The 25,483-nt window shown below is 46.3% G+C and overlaps 1 protein-coding gene across 2 annotated transcripts in view; it reads left to right on the top strand.

Annotated features, from left to right (window-relative positions):
• SLCO3A1 (solute carrier organic anion transporter family member 3A1) overlaps nt 1-25,483 on the top strand; it is a 157,116-nt gene that overhangs the window by 124,542 nt on the left and 7,091 nt on the right. For both annotated transcript variants that reach the window (XM_080551801.1, XM_080551800.1), the window contains exons 8-10: nt 3,836-4,011; nt 7,106-7,170; nt 11,884-20,901. In XM_080551801.1, coding sequence (XP_080407927.1) covers nt 3,836-4,011; nt 7,106-7,170; nt 11,884-12,263 — 621 coding nt within the window. In that variant the 3' untranslated portion in view covers nt 12,264-20,901. The remainder of the gene's footprint in view (nt 1-3,835; nt 4,012-7,105; nt 7,171-11,883; nt 20,902-25,483) is intronic.

The following is a 25,483-nucleotide window of genomic DNA, read 5'->3' on the forward strand; positions in this document are numbered from 1 at the left end:
CTCTGAGGCAATGGCAAGAACACTTGTCAAGAGAACAGAGCCTCCATCTAAAGACATCCTGCATTTTTCAGTTCTCCATTTCTAAGAGTTTATTCCTTTAGAAAACTCTTAAAGACCAAGCCATCTCTGTGTAAAGATGAGGAATTCTTAAAAGTCTGCTTTTCCGCTTTTTTGCTGCTGAAATGCTAATGCCTGCTGGGTTACACTGCAAATGAACGCCTGTCGCTCCCGCGGGGGGGAATTAGCAGGGTTTCTGCTGCCTCTGCTCCCTGGCTGGGGCTGTGCCAGGCACAGTGACCACTGCCGTGTTGTGTGTAGCCTGAGGGAGGTGAGCCCAGTCGTGGTGACCGTTTGCAGCTGCAGGGACATCAGTGCTCACCACGTGCAGTTATCCCTCTGTGGTTTCATCCTTCCTTTTTGAGGAGACATCAAACCTGCCTTCCCTCCCTGAAGAGACAAACGGCCTGCGAGCACCAGGCAGCGGAGGCACAAGCTCGCTGCTAACAAGCGCAGACTCGTGGTACAGATGACCCGGGAGCCAGCTCATCTTGCTGAAACCTCTTCTCTCCCGAATTCCCACTCCAGCCTCAAAGATGCAGGCGGCCCTTTGAAAAAAAGGAAAGTGCCACAGATTCGAGGTGTTCTCAGCAACCCCAGAAGGGCCTCCACGAGCGTGTGGCCTGGGCCGTGGTACACGCAAAGATGTTACCTCCTGCCCTCAAGCTCCCGACAAGAGACAAGCCAGCACTTCGGGCAGCAACGTGAGCGTTTTGACAAGAAGCCAGCTTGTACAGAGCACGCAGAGCGGTGTCTCACCAGTTCACCGAGCCCTTAGCAAGAGTACAACCAGTGTTCATGTCTGGAGTGCAGGAGCAACCGCCTCGCTGTGCGACTCAGGGCAAAGCTCGGGCTCCTCTGGAAGGAGCGCAGGAATGAAAATTCAGCTCCGTCCATTCAGCGAGCAGCTGCCTGACCTCGCGCTCCATGAGAGCAAACCCTGAGCAAGAACCTCTCTCTCCCTTCCCCTCTCTCTTACTCACTCATTCTTTCTTTTCATCGTCATCTTGGGGTTCTTTTTGATGCTTTGGGTTGTGCGGTTTCTTGCAGTAACATTTTGAATACAAATTAGTGAAGCAATAGCATCCTCTGGAAAGGGCATTATCAAGAATTATGGACCAGTTTGGCCATGTCATGGCCCTGAGGCAAAGCCAAATTTCCAAACCAGGTTTTAAACCCATAATCCAGGTAATGACCTGTCTAGAGGTTCTTGTGAGTGTTATATGCTCGTGATGAGCCAAGGGTTGCTTTTTACTGGGACATAAAATTCTCTGAATGCTTTATTTAACTTTACTGCATTGGATGTTTCTGACTGCCTCTCTACATTTTCCCTCTGTGAACAATTTCTAAAAGCAGTGTGTAGCTCAGTGCTTTTTTTTTTCATTTGTGCTCTCTTATTGAGCTGGTTGCAGGGGTGCACCTTTCCAAAAAGCTTTAGGAGTATCGGGGCTGATAGGCAGAGCTCTGGCACCCACAGGAAAACTTCTTTTGAGCCATTCCCACAAGTGACCCATGCATGCAAAGCCTTTGACCATACATCTTGTTTGTTTTGTGCCGTTGCTTTTCTTAATCTCTCTTTTGGCAGGAGGTGCGTGAATTCCAGCCTGGCATTACATTGCTGGCATCTCAGGGCTTTGCAGTGAAGGACCAGCTTGTCCCTCTCCTGTCAGAGCCAAGGTTTAAAACAGATAGATAATTAAAATCATGGGTAATTTGTGTAGATAATTACCCCAAACTTGGGATGCTCTTGAAGGTGCAAAGTCTGAGTGTGTGCAGCTTCACACATGCACAAAAAATGTGGGTGTGCAAGCTGCTATGCGGTGGAAGATAAATGTGTGGTTGAATGGTGGTGGGGTTGCAGACAAGGGAATCTGTAGCGGTTTGGCATGGGTAGCAAAAAGTTGCCTTGCCACAGGGCAAAGGTAAAAGTCCATCTTTGATGTTTCCTGGGTTTGATGTCTGTGAGTTGTATCGCATGTCAGTAATAAAAGATCAAAGATCTCCCAAGTAAGGCTGAGGCACAGCACTAAGCGAGCGGATGTAGCTGGAACAAAATACCTGCATTGCTTTGGGATAGCACCTCGGTGCAAGGTGGTTGGAAAAGCGGATTGAGGGGCAAAGTTTCAGGGTCCGAAGGTAGGGACCTGCTGCATGGTTTGTTGTACCAGGTATAAACCCACACCAATGGGAGGAGAATCTGCCCCACCATTGTCAGGAACAGACACTTTCTCTTCTTTGATGAGAGCCCATTAGAAATAAGCAGAAATAAGCACCCAGGTTTGCACGGTTACCACAATGGAAATTTTATCCCAGGATTTTTCAGTACAGGTATGTATTTAGATGTGGTTTAATCTGCAGGGCTGTGTCCTGGCTGGTTGGATACCAACAACGTACGGCAATAAGAGCCAGGAGTTACGAATTACTGCACTGTTATCGCTGTGCAAACACCACTGCAGTTGTGCTAATTGTCACCATCTCAAAACCTTCAGGTGGCAGCTTCTCACTCACAGCACAGGAATTTGTTATGTTAATGATTGCTTGCCAGCCAGAAAGGCACCTGTGTGTCCACTGCCGTGATCCTGGAGTTCTGCACTGCGGTCTCTCTTGCCCTCTGTGCACTTATGTGGAAGAAAATCATTTGACTCCTGTGCAAGAAGAAAGAGATTGGTGTCAGAAAGGCTAGAGTAGCGTCCCCACGGATCCTTAACTTTAGAGGCAGTGAACCAGAAAGTGTGCTTTTGTACAGTCCTAAGGGGACCCCAGTAGAAAAGCAAAGGAATTTCTGCTTGAATGTGGTAGAGGGAAGGGGAGGAGACGAAGCTGTTTTTCAGTATGTGTTACTTATGGCATTACTCCTCTTACAAACATGTGACCTGCAAACCCAGCAACCCAACGAAGACAAGACATGAATCATTTATGATCGTTTCATTCTGTATTCATTAAGGGATTTCTTGGTAGTATTGTGCGCCTTAATTGCATTGACATCCCCCACTCACAAATTCAGGAGGGCAAGCTAGAAAATAAGAAAAAAAACCTAAATCTGTGACTGGCAAACAAAGCTTCTTTTCACATCCTGCACTTGCTGGAGACATCAAAGAGAAATGCAGTCGTTTCACTCTTCTTCTGATCACATATTGATAGTTTATCTTGCCTGACTTCAGCTTTTAGCTCGACACAAATTCCTCTGAACCACATGTCGTTGATTAGCCCTGCAGTGCACTCGAGTCCAGCAGTGTCTGTGCTACCACACCACAACAGTCAGCTCTTGGTGGTCCGCAGCACCTGCCATGGGTGTCTTCCTCCCAATACCCAGGGTGCTAGAATCAGGCACCGGTCCCACAGCTGGGAACAGGGCTGCGGATTTACCTGGTTTTAACGTACTTCGATTTAACTGCGAGAGCCACGAACACAAAGGTAAAGAAGGAAGTAATTAGAACCATAATTTGGGGATCTTTTGTGTCTGAGGGACACAGATCGTTTCTTTATTCTCCTCCGAAGGGGCATAACTTGGCAATAATTTCATCGCCGTGACATTTATGGGAGAGACTTGAAAGGAGCAGGAGAAAAGAAACAAGCCGAGGGACGTTTCCTTGCTGGTCACATGCATCAGAGCTGACAAGCTTGGGAATCCTTTCCAAGCCCCCCTCAGATAAGCACTTAGGAGTGACTTAATTGACCATGAGAGCCTTCCGAGTGGCTGTTGGCAGCCCTTATCGCAGAGGGCAGGTGCTGGGGACCACAGCTCTTGCTTTCCCTGAACCCCTGTGCTCCTCCACAGAACCTCAGCGGCTGTTCGTGCCTCAGCTCGGTCCCTGCCGAAAATGCCACCGTTGTTCCCGGAAAATGCCCCAGTCCCGGCTGCGAAGAGGCCTTCTTGACATTCCTCTGCGTGATGTGCGTTTGCAGCATGATCGGGGCCATGGCGCAGACGCCCTCAGTGATCATACTCATCAGGTAAGGCCAACGCCAGGAGGAATTGGGGGGCTGCCTGGGGGCTGCAGTCACTGGGGGGCTGCTCTCGGGGTGGGAATGGGGCCGGGGGCTCATGGGGTACTACTCACAGCTCCTGGTTCATCCATGCCATGGCTGATGGGGATAAAGGAATCACTCGTGTACAGTGTTGGTAAAAAGGGAGTGAGGAGGAGCTGGGCTTGCAAACCAAGAAGGTCGCTGCCAGGATGCTGCAAAAAGAGGCAGCAAACTCGGTTTTGCCAAGGCTGGGGTTAGCACAGGAAAGGACATGCAGAAGTACAGCTTCCAGTCCAGTCAGGAGGGACATTACAGTTGCAGCAGCAAAGTGGCAGAACTGCAGCCCCGTGGTCTTAGCATGTAATGGCTGAGATACCGTTAGAGATGGCCTGGAGATCTTAGAAATGATGGAAAAATACAAGACTGTGGCAAAGGTGAGCATTGGTCAGTACCCACTTGGCTAGAGTTTGACTTCTCTCACCCTGGACCAAGTCCAAAACCAGAAGGAACTTTAAAGTATGAAGGACATCTCGGGGCTGAGCCAATGTGAATAGTTGAAGTAGCTTAGTCAGATAACTGACCCTGTGTTATTTCCAGACACACGGAACACTTCACCCTATGATACAAGTATATATCTAAGCCCACGTTTATCCAGAGGCTGTCACTTAGTGAGAATAATAACCAGAGGCATAAATAGCAGATCCATTCTGCAGCCTGGAAAATTCCAATAAAACCCAATCAATAAGGTCCGTATTAGAGGCACACTCTTGAGTGGATCTTGGACAGAAGAGCTCTGTGAGGGCATGTCTCCCTGCAGGATACAAAATGAGATATTCCATCTACTAGTTCTTTTCTCTCTTTGCATCTACAGTAGCTAAAGGGAAATCAAATTTCTCATGATAAATATTGTGGCAAAAGTAATTTGAAGTTTGAAGGGTTCTTTGTTCGAGGGAGCTGCCATCACCTGTAGGATCCTGAATGAAGTTGTCTTTGTGTCGACTTCAAATGAGACAAGCCAGTCACCAGCCAGGAAGAGGAATACAAGAAAAAGGGAAGGGAGCATTAAAAATACGTAGCGCTCAGCTCAGATAAATAAACAATTCACCCTTCCAAATTAGTAGCTGCACTCCCTTCAGAGTTTTAGTGTTTTAGCTGCTAAAATGCATGGGAAAGAGCTGTTCACCATATCCCACCACATGTTCTCTCGCAAATGCCATCTTGGATAAGGCATTGCTAAAAGGAAGTGTTGGCATGTGTCCCTGGTGTCTCTGGCAGTGACAACAGCATCATTCGCTTCCCGTGTTTAATTTAAAAACGAACTCCCCTCACCAGACAAGCAAGAGTTGCACTGGGACTGGTAGCTTTTGTGCGCCCGGGCATGTGCCTGAGATGGCCACAGGGCAGGAACTGAAGTTTTAGCCAGAAAACACTTTGATCAGCTGTAACTGATTGCCTTGGAGCGGAGGCTCCAGAATTGAGTCACTGGGAGGTGTAGGGACTGGCTGGGGGGTTGCAGTGGGAGTAAAAATAAAAAGAGGTTTGCCTTCTGCCCCTCAAGGCCTTCTGGTATTGCTCACCCAGCATCCAAAGGGAAGTGGGTACCACGTGGGTAGAAATCAGGGCAAGTCCATATTCTGAAGAATTTCAGCACTTGGTATGAAATTTGTTTGCCCTCCCTTCAGGGTCCACAAATTAGATATCTTGTCTAGGAAAGTCATTAGTTCACTGTTGTAGTCAAGAAAAGGAGATGTTTTGAGCTGACAAATTGTACTTCACACTAAGGTATGGGGATTGACCTTGACTTAAATACAAAAAGGTGGACAGACAGACACCAATATTGATTAAAAACCCACTGTGAATTTTTCAAATGATAATCTGTTTTTTCCATAAAATAAACTTTGATACTGTTTCTGTTTCCTTCATTTCCCATGCTACCATAGACCTTCTTTGAGCCAAGCCATTAACCACTCAAATGTTTTTCCAAGGGTAGATACTTAACACCTTCGGGTCTTTATATCAAGCCTGGGTGTTTGCCTGAAAACCGCTGAACCTCAGCCAGAGGTTATAGGCTTCAGGCAGGAATCCTGATACCACGTTACATGGCCTGTGTAGCGTCTGAGATAAGGGCAGTGATCAGAATGGTCTTCCCTTAGTTTGAAACCTATTGCTTTTCTGGCTTTTTTATTGGTATTGTCTGATTCCCCTCCAATATATTTATACAGAGGAGTGCCTGTGCCCCCATGGGTGTCACTGGCAGTGCTGAGTGCAGGCCTCTGTGAGAAGCCAGGGGAATAGACCACTGAGGCCTTTAACGTTTTCCCGTGTGATGAACCCAGTCACGTGGGGATCACCGTCTGCTCTCCAAGCCTTTGTACACCGTGGGACACAAAATGCTATTATAAGATTTGAGACCAAGTTAATGATTTCTGAAATGCCAGAGGCTTTGCTGAGCCTGCCTCGAGAGGATGACTTTAGCCAATAGGGTCCTTGAGCTAAGCCAATCGGAAAACCATGAATTATTTTTTAAAGCACTTTGGAGGCTGATACTAATGCGATAAACCGGGTTCTGTTCATAGCAAAAGGTTGGGCAATGGTTGTCTTCCCGGTATAAAGCAAATTCCATGAAAAGTCTTCTCGAGCACGTCATCACTGGGAGGCTTGTTTTAACAGGTTGGCCGAACGTTTTGGTCCATCGTCCGCCCTTCCCCTCTTATTCCCAATAGTCTGGGAAGCGTCAGAAAGTTTTCTCTCCCACCAATTCTCAGCATATGGAGCCTTAAAAGCATGATGTGGAGTTTGTAAACGATGATTTACTGGGATGGGCATTTCATTTTTCCCTATCCGACAACAGGATCAGCTGCTGTTATTAATGACTTCACTAAATTCCTGAACCCATCACATGGCCACCATCGCAATTACTTTCGAGGCTGTAGGCAAAGGGAGAAGAAAACCCCATTAATGACTTTTTGAAGAGGTGGTGGTGGCATCCTGGCTGACAGCACAGAATCGCCGTGGGGTGTGTTAATCAAAGCAGAACAATAAGAATCGATTTCACTCTCTCCCTCTCTCCTCCCTACAGAACCGTGAGCCCTGAACTCAAGTCTTATGCTTTGGGGGTGCTTTTCCTGCTTCTCCGTTTGCTAGGTAGGTACAAAAAATTCTTGTCTTCCTCCCCAACCCTTTCCTCTCTCAAAGAAAACGCTGTTTTTAATATGCAAGAGTTGATTTCTTCTTCGTGCAAACTTGCACATCAGACACTGGTTGTCACGAGTGGGGTCTGAAGCAATGAGGTCTAGGACCTCCCTGTGAAGGATGTTGCATCAAGGCTCCTAAAGGCGCTTTTCCTGCCATTTGGATTGCGCTAATGGAAGAAAATGGGGTGTTGCATGAGAAATGACCATTTCTGCCACGCTCCCATGCAGACAGTTCTCCTCTATAGTTGTTATTAACATGTCAGCAGCTTGCAAAATTACTGCTGTATTGCATATTGCTGAAGTAGAGGAATGTATATTTTGATCCTCATTTGAGGGGCAGGACCTATGTTACATGCTGTGTTTGTCCCTTCCTTCTGGTCTCTCAGAAAAGAAAACAGTGAAATGAGACAGGCTGAGTCCTTGTACTCTCCTGTGGGTTAATATCCCATTAAAATGCATGCAGCTATTCCTCTGGACCAGTATGTGTTTCTCATGTGTGAATTAAAAGGAACACACTGGGCTTTTGTTTATCTGCTTCTTATATCTAGGTGGAATTTTTTCCCCTTTTAAAGAGATGGCTCCTATTTTAAAGCTCCTGTATTTCAGCTCATCAATATCAATGACACATCGTTGTGTGGGTCCATCTCACACACATGGTTTCTTCATGTTTTAGGGCTGAAATTTGCTTTTTTTAGGGTCACACTTCATGCCTCCCGCAGCAGGGCACAGGCAGTACCTTCCCTGCGTGGTCCCCCAGTCTCAAAGGGATGAGCTGGGGAGTAAAATGCCATCTTCTAGGCTGTAGCAAGGCACTGGGAACTAGAGGACTAAAAATCACACAGTATCACACATTGCCTTGAATAAGTGACTTTGTTTATTTACTTATTTTTAGTAACACCTTGTCTCTCATGAGCTGAAAGGGAAATGATGTCCCAGGACAGTTTGCATTAAAGCTCCATCAAGCAATCTTATCCAGAGCTCAGATAAGTCAACGGGAAGCTTCTGGGTTGACTTGGCCTGGCTCTGGTTCAAGCCTCGCAAAGACAGTATTTTCCTTTGCTGTCAGTGCTGCTCTCAGGTTTTGGCCTGTCTTTTTTGGCTGAATGTGGCGTGTCGGCAGGGAAGTGTGCAAGGAGGAGATCTGTGGGTTGTTGTTTCCAAATGAAAAAGTACTTAAGGGGGAAGGTTTTCTCTCTTCTCTCCACATTTTGAAAGAGAGAAACCTTCTGAGATAGCAGCATCTTGAATTCCACTAAAACTGGGCTCAGACGCATGTACTGAAGATGAATAGATCTTTTTTTTTTTCCTCCAGTAAAGAAGCCATGATAAGAATTTAAACTCAAATCCTTATATGTTGCTCTGTCACTAAGGAATTCCCTTGAAATAAGAGAATATATCCAGCAACATAGCTAGAACATCTAGAAAATGAAGAGAAAGGTACTTTTCAATATAAGCCGTGGTATCCAAATCTTGCCCTTAACAATCTGAGGTTTGAGACTAGCTTTACTGATTTATTCTAAAAGCTTTTCAGTTCACCTTTAAGCTTTGACTTAAGAAGAGAGTGATAATAGCTGCTTCTTGAACCAAAGGAGAGTATTAAATATAGGTGGTATGAGACCCAGAGGTGCAATCGTAGCTAATAGATTTCAGTAAGCCAGGGGTAGCTTTTTTTCTACGGCCCTGCAGTTTCTGCATGAAATATATATCGCAGAAATTTTTGCAACGCTTTGCAATAAGAGGTAAAGCATGATTGAATCTCTTTAATATTCACTATAATAACATGAAACACCACTGAATTCTTCCAGTATCCTTCTGGATGTATTATCTCATTCCACAGGAATTCTGCTGAGAGAGAGCAGCATAACAGTGTTTTCATATAAAAGTGCTATTGCAGTTTCTCAGGGAAGAGTGTAAAGCAATGCAGTTGGAGCCAAAGGTTTTCAAAAGCAGCAGCTGCTATACAAGAAGCTCTGATAGGGATGTTCTTTCCCTATAACATCTCATGCATAGAGAGGTAGGGCTGATAGAACTAGAAACCTGGAATCTCTTTAACACTTCCAGTAGCTGGGGAAGTTCTGAGCTGGATGGGAGATGTCCAGTTCAGGCCCCTCTGAGACTGAAAAATGGCTTTCGGAAACAGCATGAGACAAAACATCCTTGATGATCCCATCCTGATTGTGTCAGGGATTGTCAGCACTGACTGGGCATGTCTGGAGTGGTGAAAGGGTTTAGTCACGTGCAGAGATGCTGGATGCATCCTTTCTGAACTGTGTTCACTGTGCATCCTGGCATAGCCTCCGCTTACCAGGGAACTTCCTGTGTTTTTTTTGTACAAGCCCATGTTGTTTGCCTGTCTACGTCCAACATGACAAAAATGCAGTGCTTCTCTTGGGAGGACTTTCCTACCACAGTGCAATCCCTCAACTCCCATCTCTCAGAGGGTCTAATCACTCAGTCACTCCTGAGTCTCGTGCCCTGATGAAAATGACCTGAAACACTGGTTGCTAAAAAGAAGTTTTTTTCGTGTATTTTTCTTAAAGGTTTCCACACGTGCCTGCATCCACGTAGGTATAGGTTTGTAGTTCAATGAAACAGGTCCTTCCTCGAGTCTTGTAAGGAGCAAATTCCAGGTCAAATTATCTTTTGAAAAGCTGGAGAGCCAGCTGAAAGCAGCCGATGGGAGCGATAGCTATTTCTGGAGTCCAGCCTGTGCACCTCCAAAGCTTTGCATCAGCAATTCTCAGTGTGTTAAAATAAGTATGGGTTCACACCTCAAAATTATGATTCGCATGCAGCTTTCCCTTAGTCCAGAAGGCATGCAGCTCCGGCTTCCTTGGTCACGGCCCCATCTGTGCCTTAGCCCTTAGGGAGGGGGCATCCAGAGCCACTGCAGCTCCGGACACACAAACTGCATTCACAGCACAATCTCTTTGCTTGTTTCTGGCAGGAGCCTGCCTGAATTTTTAAATGCTAGATTGAGTGTGCAGTTGTCCACGGGTTTAAAAAGCAGACATCTTTTAAGTTCAGCGCAGACCCAGCTCGGTCTGGAATTTCCAGTCATTGACATGAGGAACAGTGAGCTGGCACTGACTGTTTTTCCAGAACATAACCAGGTTTTAGATGTGATGACTGGAACTAGTGTTTGTAACAAAGGGATTGTCTCGCTTTTATATCGTCTATTTTTATTTACTACATCCATGCTATTAATGACTGGTTAAAAAGAGTACCAGAAGTCCATATAGCCTTTCTTCCTTCCTGCATTTATTAACGTATAAGGAAGATCAAACAAAACCTGCAGAGCTCTAGTTATCAAAATAAAATAAAGAGATCTCAGCTGCCACAGGGAACAGTGAAGACAACCAATTTGTTTGTAGTCGTAGGATATATGTCATGAATGTCACTGTTTTGTTCGTGACAAGCTGAAAGAAGGCATCTTATCTAAGCCTGGAAATCCAGGTTAATGATGAAACAGGATCCAAGATTAAGCACTTTTCTGTCTAAAAACTGCAGTCCTTGTGTCTGTTTGCCTACACATGTATTTATAGGGACTCAGCCATCACAGCACCTACAAATGGGGTGATACTGTCAAGGCCCAATCTGGGAGAGTACATGGTGCCCACAGTGTTCTCCTCCTTTGCTTGCTGTCTTAACCCACAGCAGTAAGTTTTGTTTGTGTTTTTTTTTGGTTTTGTTCCCCGCCCCCTCTCCCGCAGGTTTATCCACTTTCCATCTGATTTTTTTTTTTCCCCTATAAATATAACAGAAGGAAAAGAAACGCTTTGCGTTATGTAGAGCATCCACATTTAGAGCATCCGCATTTTCTTCTGAGTGCTGCACGCTCGGTGCCCACGTGCCGGATGGGGAGCACACAGCTGGATGTGGACAACCTCACCGCTGTGGGGGTAATGTGAAATGGGGTAATGTGATGCTCTACAGTATGCCTGTAAGATGAGAAAAAGTAGAGAAGAAAAAACATCGCCTTCATTGGTTAACAGAGATTGGAGTGATTGCTTTGCTTTTTGATCGCAGCTCTGTTGCAAATGGAAAAATGTTCCATCAGCCGTTAGCTGCAGTGGCTCTGGGAGAATCCTGCTGTGATGTTTCACTAAATGACACACTGAATTTTTCCCTGCTTTTCCTATTTAATATTGGCATGCATTACAGGCCATTGCTTCTTCTCCTTGGATCAGCGGAAAGCCTACTCCTCTGCCAGCAAAAGGTCCAAAACTAGATCTCAGTTCCCCAGCTGATTTCAGACTCTGGAGTCCTGTGACACCCTTCAAGTGAGCATCCCAGGGTGCAGAATTACCAGTATCTAAACAGAGAGCAAGCTACAAGGCCATCCTCCTCCTCTTTCATTTACTCCTCCACCCAGCTTCAAACCAGAAGCTTAATGCAAGGCACTTAATCTTGAGAAAATCCTACCTGCATTTGGGATATCAGCAGGAGTCTGTTCCATAGATAATGAGTCCAAAATAAAAACTCGTATCCACAGCCTTTGTTTAGGTTGATTTAGAACTAAAAAAAAACAGGAGAGAATTACAGGCTCCATCTGGGACCATTAACCTTGATAAGTGTCCTCTCTTTCCATTCACTGCAATCACATCCTCTCCCTTTATCGTAAAGATCATAAAAGCATGATTTGTCTCTCTTATTTTGACAGGTTTTATTCCACCTCCCCTGATCTTTGGGGCTGGAATTGACTCCACGTGTCTGTTCTGGAGCACATTCTGTGGCGAGCAAGGAGCCTGCGCACTGTATGACAACGTGGTCTATAGATACCTGTACGTTAGTATTGCTATAGCCCTCAAGTCTTTTGCATTCATCTTGTACACAACCACCTGGCAATGCTTGAGGAAAAACTATAAAAGATACATCAAGAACCACGAAGGTGGGCTCAGCACTAGTGAGTTTTTTGCCTCTACTCTCACCTTAGACAATCTGGGGCGGGACTCGGTGCCCCAAAATCAATCACATAGGACAAAATTTATCTATAACCTTGAAGATCATGAGTGGTGTGAAAATATGGAGTCTGTTTTATAGTGACTGTGGAGGGGTGAACTATATTAATAATAGAAGGGTCCTTTTTAATAAAAACAAGAGGAGAGTGAGAGTGAAGTACAATTGCAAAGCAACAATGGCAACACAGGAACCTTTTGTCTTTTTCTCAAAGTCAAACCCAGTCAGGATTCTTGAGAACAACAACTTTTCATGGGATCACTTGCGATATCCTGCGGGGTGATGGAGAAAGCAGGGAGCTGCTGCGGCTGGGTACCAGCCCCTTTGATGACAGTACGGGCTTCCAAAACGGGAATCGACGAAGGGCATCCACAGAGGTTCATCGCAGAGCTCGGCAAACGGACAGGCTTGGGCATGAGGCCTAGAGAAAGCAAGATGTTAATGGCAGGGATGTGTGGAGCCCTGCTATTCCCGCGACGTGGGCTGAGGGGTTAGCTGGGCTGTTCGAACCCGGCGCACGCCGTGATGGCAAAGAGCGAATGGTGCTGGAGTTGTTCGACCACTCACACTCTGCCACCAGCCACGAGTCCACGATAAATACCTTCAGAGCTGCTGGAAACCTTCCAGGTAGCTGGCAGTGCTGTCCGAGGATCCGAGTCCTTCCAGCTGAGGCGCATTCGCAGATCGCAGCTCTTTGGGTGTCTGTGAATAGCTGTGCTCAGATCTGTCAAACCCAGTAAAGTTCAAGACATTTGCTCACACTTGCCAAACGTGCTGTCATTTTTAAAGGGGGATGAATTCCAAATATTTGTCTGCGTAGTCCTCTGATAAGGTTTTATAAAGTTATTTTCAAATCTATGTTAACCCTTAAATCGCTGACACTTTTCCATAGGGTGGATTTATTTATGCTAGTTCGGGGAAGGATTCTGTTTAATAATATGACTGAAGGGGTTTGTTTAATCCTCTGCATTTTTTATCCATACGCCTTCATTCTAATATGCTACCAAGCCAATGAAGACACACAATATGTTTTTAAAAAAGAGAATGAATGCACTGTGTCTCTCTAAAAAAAAAAAAGTCAGTTGGAAAATTATAGATAATATGATGATTTACATAATATAGTTTTTTCATATTATATGTGACTCAGTGAATACATATATATATATGGAGAGACTATTTATGTTCTCTCCAGTTTTTAAAGATATATATATATATAATTTGCAATCTAGAAATTGTGTGGTGGATGTTTTCTTTAAAGTGTGTGTGTGTGTGTACAAGATGAAAGGAATACTGACCTTGATCCTGAACCCTCACAACTGATATTTTTTCACCTGAGAAATGCCACTCACTTCAATGGAAGCCGTGTGAGAAAGGTGGAATAATCTCCTCTCCTGGAGGCCACGTTTTGACCTTAGATGTGCAAATTGTGTTCCCGTGGAAGGCTGGGTTGTGGGAGCAGAGGCTGGCCAGCACCTCTGAATTTTTCATTCAGATCCTCAAGAGGCACCCATACAAGAACAGATTTGGCTTTGCCTTTGCAATGCAGTCTTAGCCAAGACTGTAAAGAATCAAGGGAAAACTTTCATCTGATTTCAAGAAGCGTTGGGCCAGGCTTATTTTGCATGCTTATTTTTCTTTTCCAAAACATTCCTGTTGGGAAGCAATACCAGGCGGTTGTGTTTGATGAGTTTTCCCCAGTCAGAAATGGAAACCAGGCCCATTTCCAATGGAGTAGGTGTCAGAAGGGTTTTAAGGGTTAGCATCTTAATAAAAAAAAGACGCCTTTTTTGTTCGTATTTTGAAGCTGTTGTGAACTTGCAGATGTTTAGAGAAGTAACCTGGTATGTTGAACCGAATGCTGGACATCGCTTCCATGCAGCTGGAGGATGGGCTGATCTTCCCCAGGTCCTTGTCCACTGCTGGCAGTGGACACCCTACAGCTGGTGCAGTTACAGGGGAGTTGATAACTTGCTACTCACGTTCAGCACTGTTTTTAGCAGACTTTGCTCTTATCTAGGCGTTTAAACATGGGCGTGGGGTATCAAACTGCTTCCGTTTGACTTACAAGTGTGTTTTGTAATTTATGCACAGCATTAAATGTTCAGCAACAGTAAGGGCAAAAAAAAAAGGTGTATCAAATAAACTCCATGGTGCCAAATGCTAAACAGATATTGTAACTGCAGATACTCGATTCTCGGTTTTCAGCCATGTTAAGGATCGTTTGATTAATGAAGGAGTTTAAGAAAAAAAAAGTTACAAAGCTATGCAGTGCCATTGTTACGCTGGGCGGTAAATGATGCTTTTTAGACCATTAGATTTGTTTAGTATATCCTGTCTGATAAAATAAGAGATACTGCATCCATAAAACAATGAATTTAAAAAAGGCACAGGGTGCATAACTGTCTCATAAAATATGTATAATTGTCAAGTATAAGCCTTTGAAATCATTCTGTACAGTTCTCTTCATTCTGGAAATTTATTACTTAGACTGCTGTCTTTTCAAATGTTAGCTCATAATTTTATACCGTACACACACATTCAGACTTGAACACAAACGTTGGAGAATAGAGCCTTTCTCAAAGCCTGACTGCTTGAAATTCTGTAACCCCTTCCACAATTCCATTGCTTCCCCTCTGAAAGTCCAAGGTGAAGGAGAACGACGTGCTGGCATGATGCAAAACAAACTCCCAGTGTTCAAGAGCTGTGGTTTGTCAGTACAGTCAAAAGTCCCCCTTGACCGGAGTTATAGAAACAGGATTCCAGAGCACTTAATGCTTTCGATTTTTTTTTCCTTTTTTTTTTTTTTAATCTCTTCTCATGGTGTGTATGGGAGATGCAGTTGAATCGGGTTACTTTTATTATTTTTAAGCTGTAACTTAAAATATCTGCATGATTGTTGTTTTATTTCTTTTGATAATGTGGCTTTTGAAAAGCTCTCTTCCCATCCCCCTCTTTTTTTAAGGATGTATCAGATGCCTGCATCGTGAAGGGTTTTACTGTCAGTGCTTTGGTACAGATTCAAATAAAAGTTTTATTTTAAAGAAAATGTGCAGACCAGAACCCTCATCCATCCCAGCAACCTCTTTGCTTTTCTGATTTCAAAACCGCAAATCAGTTTTGCCTGCAACCCCATTTTTGTCTTGGAATAACAAGTGGAGAGTCTCAGACATCCTCCTCTTTCCCAAAACGCGGTGTGCGCCTTAGCCTGCAAGCACTCCACTTCCATCCGCAACTGCCTTAATGTGCGGGACCCCTGAGAACAAAGAAGGGGTTAGAAAAATGTCCATTCCTGGGAGCAGAAGTAGTGGCATGGTCTGAGCCATGCAGTGCAGGTTTAGAGTTCGAAATTCTTTTCCATATTCAGGAGCATTAAAATTCAGGGTTTTGTTGAGGCCTCCGTCTCAGCAGAAATTTTATTTTGACATCTCCAAGCACTGTGTTCTCTTCATGGCTGTCTGCTAAGGAATGGGATGTTGGAGATCCAATCTCCTTGAGGTTGAGCAGTCTCTAAGGTTTGTCTGGTTGCCTCGCGTGACTTCAGATTGGGGTTTCCCTTCCCTAGCACAGATCCCACCTTGATGTTGCCCCAACAGAATCAGAAGGGAATCCCAACCTAAAATTGGTGCAGATAACACTAGAATCTGTTCCATTGGTGTTCTTTTGTTGTTTGGGTTGTTTGCTTGTTTGTTTTACATCCTTTTTCAACAAGAAGATGCATTTTCAGAACCTTCTTTTTTTATACGTGTTGAAATCATACGTTTTTCTGTCTTTGCCCAGCACATTTTGGATGTGTAATGGGAATGAAAAGGCCATCACTTGAATTATCTAGACCAAACCCCCATTGCTTAGAATTTGAAGGGTTTGCAAGGAGCTTAGAAGGGCCTCACGCTGCCATGCCCCTGTGAGATGCTCTGAGCTACTCAGAGCTCCTATTTTTAATCTCAGCTGGGTCTCACCTTGCTGGGAAGGTGAAAAGGGAAAGATGCAGAAAGGAATTAGCTGCTTCAGAATTGAACTGGCCGGCTGCAGACGTTTGGAAAGTGATTGGAGTATTTCCAAATGGCTAAGACACGTAGCATTTTTTTTTCTCAAAAGAACTAATAATAATAATAAAGGGAATGATTGAGACTTCTAGTCCCTCCAACCCCCATCAGGGTTCAAAGTAGCATCCTTGGCTGGTTTTTGTTCATCAGAACTGTTGGAAGCAATGCACTGGGGGTTTACCTTTGTGTGTCAGTCCGACACATTTTCTCAGAGTGAAAAAGGGAGACAGAAGGGCAACTGCAGCTAGTAACCAGCAGCTTCACCCCGGAGCAAACCCAAGACAACCCCGAGGCCGCCAGCACCATGAAGCTTTAGCCCCACAGTCAACCATGGCTGTTGCTGTCAAGTGAATTTTTTTACAGCTGGTTGTGTTGGCCTGTGTTTTCTTAAGGCTTGGACAGTCTTGCTGTGATGTTTGTTTTATTCTTGGCAGGTGACGCAGGGAATTGTCAGTATGAAAGACATATGCAAATGTTTCGCTGGACTGATGTGATAACAGCTTTGTTCGCAGGGGTTTCCAGACTTACTTCCACTCTGCATTTAGACACAGCCATGCTCATCTATCCCTCGCGTATGTGAACTTTTGCAGGCAGAAGCAGGTTTGTTGTCGCTCTCTCTCCAGATCTGGTTAATTCCTGCCAAGTTCATAGGCTTTTCATGCGCTGGGCTGAGTACCCTGAATGTAAGCAATAATATTGACCTGTTCTCACTTCCATTAGGAGCTCTTTCTTTCCTTACCTAAGTTGAGCTCAGCTCTCCCAACAGCCCATGTTGCTGCTGTGACTCCCCTGCTTTGTGGCAGCAGCTCAGGAGCCTCCAGAAATTCTCCTTTCCTCCCAGCGTGGTGCCCTCCTGTCCCCACAACCCCACACGCCCCAGGCAGCCAGGACACCGTCAGCTGGTAGGAGCAGCCCTTCATTCAGGTGGGCAGCCACGTGAGGGGAGCCTTTGGCACGAGTCAGGCTTCGCTTCGGGTTGAGGTTGATCCAAGGAGGAAGGGAACGAGGGCACTACAGGGATGTGGGCTTAGGGATGCTATGAGCTTGTGGTGTTTTCCCCACATTCTTCCCATTAACTGCGGCAGAGCAGAGTATCACAGCCTAGAAAGGAAAAGATTAGCGATACCCTGACAGTTTCTAGTGCTGGGCTTGTTCTACATGATGTTGGTGTCTGCACATGGCAAAAAGCAATAAGAAACTTGTCAAGTCCAACTCAGCAAATAATTTATAGCGACTTCATAAATGAATTTTCCCTTTTATTTCCTCCTTGTGAATTGCTGAGAAAAACAAGAAAATGCCTCCAGTGTATTTGCAAGGTCATTTCTGCATATCATCTGTGGTCGGGAGGGGGGTTGAAAAAGCTTCCTTATAATTCACGCAAGTTGGTTTGTTCTGTCTGGACATCGCAGTCACTGGGGACATTTCTGATCCCTACTTCCCGAGACTGGAATTTTCTCATCAGTGCAAATGTTTAGTTCAGAAGTATGTGATTAGAAATTGAGTAAGAGGAGCCTTGCTCAATGCCAGTGGGCAGAGCGCCGCTGGACATGCACAGCTTTAGGACAGCCAAAGTGCTGGCTTTCAGCTCCCGGTTCACTTTCCAGGAATATTCTCTCACAGATGCTTGAAATTCTCTGCCTCTCGCAGTGTTCCTACCAGTTAATGCATTCATTTGAGTAATTACAGAGAGCAAACACGGGAAGGGTATGAACCCAGGCAAAAACAAATCGGTATTAAGGTGAAGCAGGTGGTGGAAATTTTATTTGCAATGTTTGCACAGCTCTTAGACCTGAAGCAAAAATCTCTCGGGAATCGACAAGTTGCATATGGCCCGACATCTCTTGGTTCTTCCCAGTTGGATTGCCAGCTGCTAGGACAGCAAAAGGCATCTTTCCCCACCACTCATATATTTTAGTCCTTCAAAACCCATTTCTTTTGCAGTATGGCATCGCACAAATACCAGTGCTTTTACCCTCCAGTGCAAACTGCATCCAAGTGCTATGCTTTTGGTGCCTCACAGCAGTGTGAACCCGAAAGGACGAAATGAAACGAGCCCTGTTCTCTGTCCGTGATGCTTCCAGTGAGCCCGGAGGATTGCAATCCCCCTTGCAGGATCACAGCCGTTTTCCTAAAGTCCTTAGTGCAGTGGGACCAAAATAGGGCTCTGCTGATCGCGGGCGGCCTACAGGCTGTGCTCACGGGTCTGTGCCCTGTCCTACAGCCCCCTGTTATTGCCTTCTTGATGCTTTCAGTTAAACGCCTCGTCGTGCGGATGTACGTTACTGTCACTGACAACTGTTAGGGTTTGCTGCTGGTCTCTGACCCCCAAATTTTGGGAGACTCCATGCTAGCACTGAAAGCAGCTCCCATCCTGCTCGTTTGGGAAGGAGCCATCTCAGAGTAAGGCTCAGTGGGAAAGCGTAACAGTGCTGGGACCACAGAGCATCATGAGCAAACGGCAGCTCTCATTGCTCTTCGGTAAAAAGTCCGTGGGGAGGAGGATGGGATGGGAGCAGGGGAAGAGCTGTGACCTTTTAAAACCCATAGTGCCTAACACTGCAAACGGAACGCTGTGCTGTATTATAGTATACGTGACGACCATGTAAATAAAGTACAATAAACGTGGTGTTTGTTAGGATTTTGATACGAGTCAAATGCAGTCTGCAAAAATGTTTTGTTCTTTTTTTTTTTTTCCCCTGCTCTATGTTCTTACATCACATTCCAGGCATGGGGACGTTTGGGGTCATGTGAGCTAGAAGCACGTAAATGGCATTAGATGGGAAATGTTTGCAATAAGGACATTTTAAAATTCCTCTTGCCCTCTATAGATAAGAAGCAAGCACCATGTGAAAGCCAGAGCAGAGGGAGTGGGGCAGCCTCAATGCGTAGAAGGAGAGCAGCTCTTTACTCGGCGTGGTCTGTGAGCAGAAGCAGCAGCACTGCCCAGCCACCTTGCCATGGCTCTGATTTCTCCTTGCTCGTTTTCCTGATGCAGAAGTTGATCAGAAGCATATGCCCTGCCTGTGTAACCCAGTTACTCTCCACCCTTGAGATCCCTCAGCAGCAGCTACAGCTGAGCAAACTTGAGAGCTTAAAATTCAAAGCAGATTGGGAAAGAAGTTATCCTGTTAACTCAACCAGCTGGCCCCTCTGTGGCTCTGGCAAACACTGAGGGGCTTTTTTTTTTTTTTTTTGCTTTTTTTTTTGCTTTTTTTTTTTTTTGGCTGATAAGATTATTGGGAACTTAATTTGTTCTTTAACCCACTCCCTTCTCCATGCTCACGTTTCTCCATGGTGCAGTAACGGAGAACAACGCACCAACACGTTTCAGTGAGGCAGATGTGCTGCCTGCCCTCCAAACCCTGATGCCTCTCGTAGCTGGGCTGTTGGTGAGCGCAATCCGCCACCAGCACATGGAGGATGCTTCCACGTCGGTTGTCTTGTTGAAGGAGAAGACCATCGCTCACCACTGAGGCTTGAAACTCACCCCCAGGACCCGCGATATTGGCTGAGCACCTTCCTGCCTCTGTGCCAGGCCGGTCCATGGTGTCGGACCCATGTACCGTTGCTGTTCTTCCGTCACCTGGGCAGAGCAGCATTTTTGGGAGGCTGCACAGCAAGGAGGTCCCTGCTGCGCGGGGCAGCTCCATCGAGGTCTGCAGCACGGGATCTGCCCCTGCCTCAGGCTGCGGGTCAGCCCCTTCCTATGGTGCCCAAGGGACCGTCTTTGAAGCGTGCTGGTTTTACTGCTGGTCATCTTGCAGATGCTTAGCAGCACTTCCAAAATAAACCAAAACTTGGTTTGGAAAAGGAAATATTTCGCTGTGCAATTGATTAAAAAAAAAAAGAGAGAAACCACATGCTCGATATATTTTGAGTACTGCATTCTGTATTTTTGCAGCTTATATTTTCCAGATGAGCAGTTTAGAAATATGTGATGTGAAATAACATACTGTAAGTTTGCTGTAAATGATATTAAAAACACTATTTTCATTCTTCTCCTGTCTCACTGGATGATCTCTTCGGTGCTCCCTTTCTTTACTGCTCGGCTGGCCGGGCTGGTACTCCGTCTCTCCCAGAAGGGTTTGTTTCAGTAAAAGCAGAGCGGAGAGGTTGGGTTGGAGGTGTGATGTTGAGGTGCAGTTTGTTAGGACTAGCAGCGGGGCTGGACATTTTCCTGTGCATGCACAGTGCCTGCAGAGGAGAGCTCCTGGGGAAGAAATGCTTGGCTGTGACAGCACAAGGAAAGGTGGATTCTCAGCTGAAGTTTGCATAGTGGTTGTAGAAAAGGAGAGAGCGAACCAGGGCGTCCTAAGTGGTTGCAGAATGGGGGAACTTGAACCCCTGGAAGACAGTAAGGCTAGGAGGAGCTGGGAGGGAACGTGAGTGGAGCAGTTTGGAAGAATGCTGGATGTCTTCTAGTTGTCTGACACTCTTTGTGTCAGTTCAGCTGTGCAGGGGAAAAAAAGAAAAGTGCTTTTCGTTAAAATAACGAGAGCTCAGTGAAGTGGCTGAGCCCTGCGAAGTACCCTGAGAGCCTGCAGCTGTTTTTGCTCGGAGAGCTGGAGAGGTTTTCTGCCTTCATCTCCATCAGTGCACCCAGGGCCCCAGGGTCAGGGCGGCACAGTGAGAAGGTGCGGGTATCATTTCTACTTGGTTTGTCTGCTGCTGTGGTCAGGGTAAGACTAGGCGTTTATTTGGCCAATTATTTTTAAATGTTTCAGCTCTTGTAAGAAAAGGAAATGATTTTCTCCTTAGTTTCTACAAAATGATCCCAAATGAGGCATCTGCGTTCATACTGAGAGGAATATTCACTCGTTGCACATTTGTTTCCTTCTTTATCCTTCCCTGTTCCCAGTCCCTCTTCTGGAAGGCAGAGTACAAAACAACCATTAAAAGTTAGCCAAACCTGCCGTTTTACTGCACACAACTTGAGTGCAACCACTTTGAGTTCCCCTTCGTACGGCAGAAGCTGTGGGGAGCAGTTTCTGAAGGAGGGTGCGAGGGAAGAAGGAAATACATTTCGTTAAACACCCTCAGCAAAAAAAAAATCATTTATTTATCTTATTTTGTTGCTTTCCCTTGCTACTGCTGGCGGTGGGGCCTACACAGAACCCCTCCGAAGGCATCGCTGCTGCACGCTCTGGCTGTCCCCACAGCACTGCATTTTGCTGCCACCTGTGCCAGAACCCGGTTAATTGGGTATTTACTGAGCTGGGTTCTGTTTTGGATGCAGATTATTAACCTTTATGTCACCTAGAAGATATTACACCTGGTAAAGTTAATGTTTCGAGACCGGGAGGTTAATGTGTCGGTGCTCAGCCCTCCCTAATTAGCAGCAGAGCCATGTGCGGCTGTGCTGCGAGCCCCATCCTAATTAGGAAGGACTCGCAGATGGGTCACATCAACAGCACGAGGAGTTTTGTCTGCCTCCTTCAGCCCTCTCTCCTGCTTTTCCTCCTTGCTGTCCCTGGACCTTGGGTAAGTCTCAGGGATGTGGTGCCAGCCCTGGGGAGGGCACGATCCTGGCAGCCCAGCACCTTGGAGCCTGTGCGTGGTCAATAGCGGTGGTGGAGTCAGGAGATCTCCAAGCTGAGAAGGTGGTTGTGTGTCCAGGAAGGTGCCTAGCAGAAAGCCTGAGCTCTGCACCAGGTCTGCTCAGCTCCCCGAGCCTCTGATGGGCTCGGAGCTGGCCGAATGTTGTGGGGTTGTTAGAAATGGTCGCTGGGGGCTTAAAGGAACTCGGTTTGGTTGGGGATTCTGGCATTGCTGCGCTTGCTGCCAGAGCAGGCCCTGCGGTATGTGTATATTGGAGTAGGGATCATGAAAAGATCAACTGGGAGGTCAGGAGGGCAGAGTTTTGGAAAGAAAATATATATGTATATATATACATACATATGTATATTAGTTTGAATTGTGAGCTTTTGTACCAGCAACTTCATAGAGTCTTGGTCAGCTAGAGATGACCAACATATCCCGTGTTGTTCATGGCAGTGCTAAGTTAGTAATTTGCTCCTGGTCTCTGTCTTTTCCTCCTCCTGTGACAGACACCGGCCAGGCAGGAGCACGGTGAGGAGGTTCTTGCACGATGGGAGCTGCCTGCAGTGGGCCTCCTGCCTGGCTTTGCTGCCGCAGGGACCCCGAGCGGCCCTGGACCACATCAGGCAGGTTCTTGCAGCAGGGTGGGAGCACAAAGGTTTCTCTTGGAAGCCTTGCTTTTAAGCAGCAGGTGTGTTCCCAGCAGCCCTGTGCTGAATCACATTCCTGAGACAAAGAGCTTAGGCACGTGTGTGTGCCTTTTGCAGATCCCCAGAGGCCTGTGCAATGCTACCACGGTACCTACAGCTTTGTTAGCGCTGTATTTTGGCCATCGCTGCTCCTATAACAGAGCCAAATTCCTCCCTGTTCCCAGCTCCCAAACGGGCTTGTTCCTTTCTCTATGGCAAAAGATGGTTTTTGTCGTGCACCTACCGAGGAGCCACGCACGTTGAGCTCGGTGACACGGGCACCCAGCGTGTGGGAGGAGGGCTTGGCACGCTCCCGAGCGATGCTGTTACCTGCGAGCAGCTGTGCCTCGCTGGGGGATACGATGGGAGTATCCCCATTTCAGTGGTGTTTCATTTAAACAATCTTTTGAGCTCAAAGGGTCTTGTTGGAATTGGATCACGTCAAGTTTTCTTTGGGAGGCGGCAGCTTGAATGCTACCAGCATGTATAATAAAGTGCTTGGGCTCTTAGCGAAATGAAATGTTGTGATGGCCTTCCAGCAACCTCTTCTGCTTAAGATCACGCTTCTGTGGAAATCTCAAAATTCAATATTTTGTTCTGTTTCAAAATACCCGTGTGTGTGGACCTCCTGGAACTTTCCACGGGCGGCTCCTCGCCTCTCCAGACCCCGCTGGTGCCTGTTTCTAGAGCATCGTGAGCCTGGTGCTTAACTGGGAAACGAGAGCAGCCGCGGCTGCTGCGAGGGAAGTGCAGGAGCTCGCAGCCACCCCGCAGTCCTTGCCAGGCAGCACGAGGATAAATCCCATTCCTACACAAGTAAAGGGTTACCCATCGCTCGGTTTCCCCTCTCTATCAATCCAGCCTTTGAGAGAAGAACTAATGTATGGAAAAATCAAAGCAAATGGTGCATTTTCCTGTCAGTCTGAGGCCAGCGTTCGTTTGAAATTGGCTTTGGGTTTGCTCTTATTGCAAATTTGCTTCGTGCTCCGAGCAGGGTCTGGAAAGGAGCTGACAGCACGATGCTCGAGCCGGGCTCGCAGCTCTGTGGTTGGGGCAGAGCTTGCTCATGTCCTGCTGCTTTGCTGCACGGGTGGGAGGAACACGGCACTGGCTGCATTGCTCCAGCCTGCTCTGCAGAGGGCAGGAGCCCCAGTAGGAAGGTTTTTATTTTAAGGGTGCAAATCCACGGAGGAAAAGGGCAGCCAGAGAAATCTGGCATTTCCACGGGCCTCGCAGGCAGGGAAAAGGTGACAAAAAGCTAAAAAGCTTGCAGAGGACAAAGGGCCAATCAAGGGGATCGGTTCCTGCCTGAGGTCCGCGGGGCTCGCTGCCAGTCGCCAGGATCTTCAGCAGAGCCGCTCCTCCGCCTCGCAGGCTGTGTAGCCCATTAGTCACCTTCTGGCCTTAAAGAGAAGGAATTTCAGGCTTTTTATTAAAAGCCTTGAGCCTTTGGTGATGGTGCTCAGCGGAGGTCCCATTTTCACCTTTAGGAGATGGCCAGAAAGAATAAAAATGGGCTCATTATCCAGCACGCTAGGGAAACTTCCTCTGAGAGGTGGGAGAGGAAAGGGGGCACAGATTTATTATCTCTGTCTCAAATGGACTCAAGGTGGCAGCGAGGGGTGAAGGTGCCCCTGAAGGCTGCAGGATGGTCCGTGCACCATGAGCAGGGGGCCTGGGGCTGCCTCCATCCAGCAAATGACTGCGGTGCAGAAACTGGGCAAATTCAGCCACTGGCTGAACAGGAAAGTGGAGCGGAGCCTCATCCTGCCTTTCACTCGTAGAGGTGGCCTCTGGGATTCAACTCCTCTCTCCCACCACCCTTTCCCTTCGATTAAATAGGAGGAATGCATTTCCATTGAATCCTGGGTACCTTTTCCTGCAAGCTTTGGGTCTATGCAGCGTATTTTCTCCATTCTGAGCATGTACTAATTCCCCACTGAAATCGATGCTCATCCAGTACTAACACCCACACAGCTTCTAAACGCCTTTGGAAAGGAGCAGAGCAGCTTGAAAGACACCTCGATTTCTTGATGAAGCCACAAGTCAGAACACAACCCAGCCTTTGTGGAAGTGACACGTGAACAAAAAGGTCTCTGATCTCTCTGACTTTGTGCACGTGCTGTTGAGTCCACAAACGCACACGGCGGTGCAGAGCAGGGTGCTGGGCTGCAAACCAAAGCCTGATCATCACAACAAGGCGCTTCACAGCTGAGTGAGACTCAAGGGGATTTTTTTTTTTGAGGTTTGCAGGCATCACATCTGATCTGTTTTCACTGCAGACCATGAAGCCTGGTGTGCCAAGTTTTTTCTGAGTGTCATTAGTTTACGGGCTTGTTAGCAGAAAGGATTTGTTTTTACCTTTCAGGCTCTGAATCTCATTGAACCAGCAATGTGATGGCTGAGAAGAATCAGGTTAACAACATTCAGGTTTGTCTTTTCAGCAGATGTTATTTGAGCTGGTTCTCTATTTTCCTCCCTCCGTGGTTGTCATCAGCAGAATTAGCTACCTGGCCACGCGTTGCCATAGCTGTATTTAAATGTATTTAAAATCACTTGGGTGAGGCTTTAGAAATAAGTCAGCCTTTTGATGGTTGCATTCAGAAAAAGGTGGAGATGCCTGCAAAATGCATGCTTATTTGTTTTTGCATATGCACCCTTATACAAAGCTGCAAATGGGCACACAATCATGTTTGGTAGCTAGGGAAGAAGAAAACGGTTAGAAATTTCAAGTATGATTAGAGTACAGCAGACCATATGGTGGTGGAAACTTGAGAAGATAAAAGGGCACATCACTTAATTAATATGTTCAGTTAATGTATTGCTACAATAAAAACCGTTTCAGTGTGAATGGGGTAACTGCTAGAGGTGCCTAAACAGGGTAAAGGTGTTGTGTGGGTCAGGAACACAGCCGTGTGTTCCAGCAAGGGCAGGAAAAAGTCTCCAAAAATGTTTGTACCAGAAGGACTGGAGATTGTAGGCAGCTCTTGATCCACGTTATAGATGCTGACTTGGACGACTGCTGCTGCTGAAG

Source organism: Anser brachyrhynchus (assembly GCF_964034855.1).
Source record: "Anser brachyrhynchus genome assembly, chromosome: 11".
NCBI classification, from domain to species: Eukaryota; Metazoa; Chordata; class Aves; order Anseriformes; family Anatidae; genus Anser; species Anser brachyrhynchus.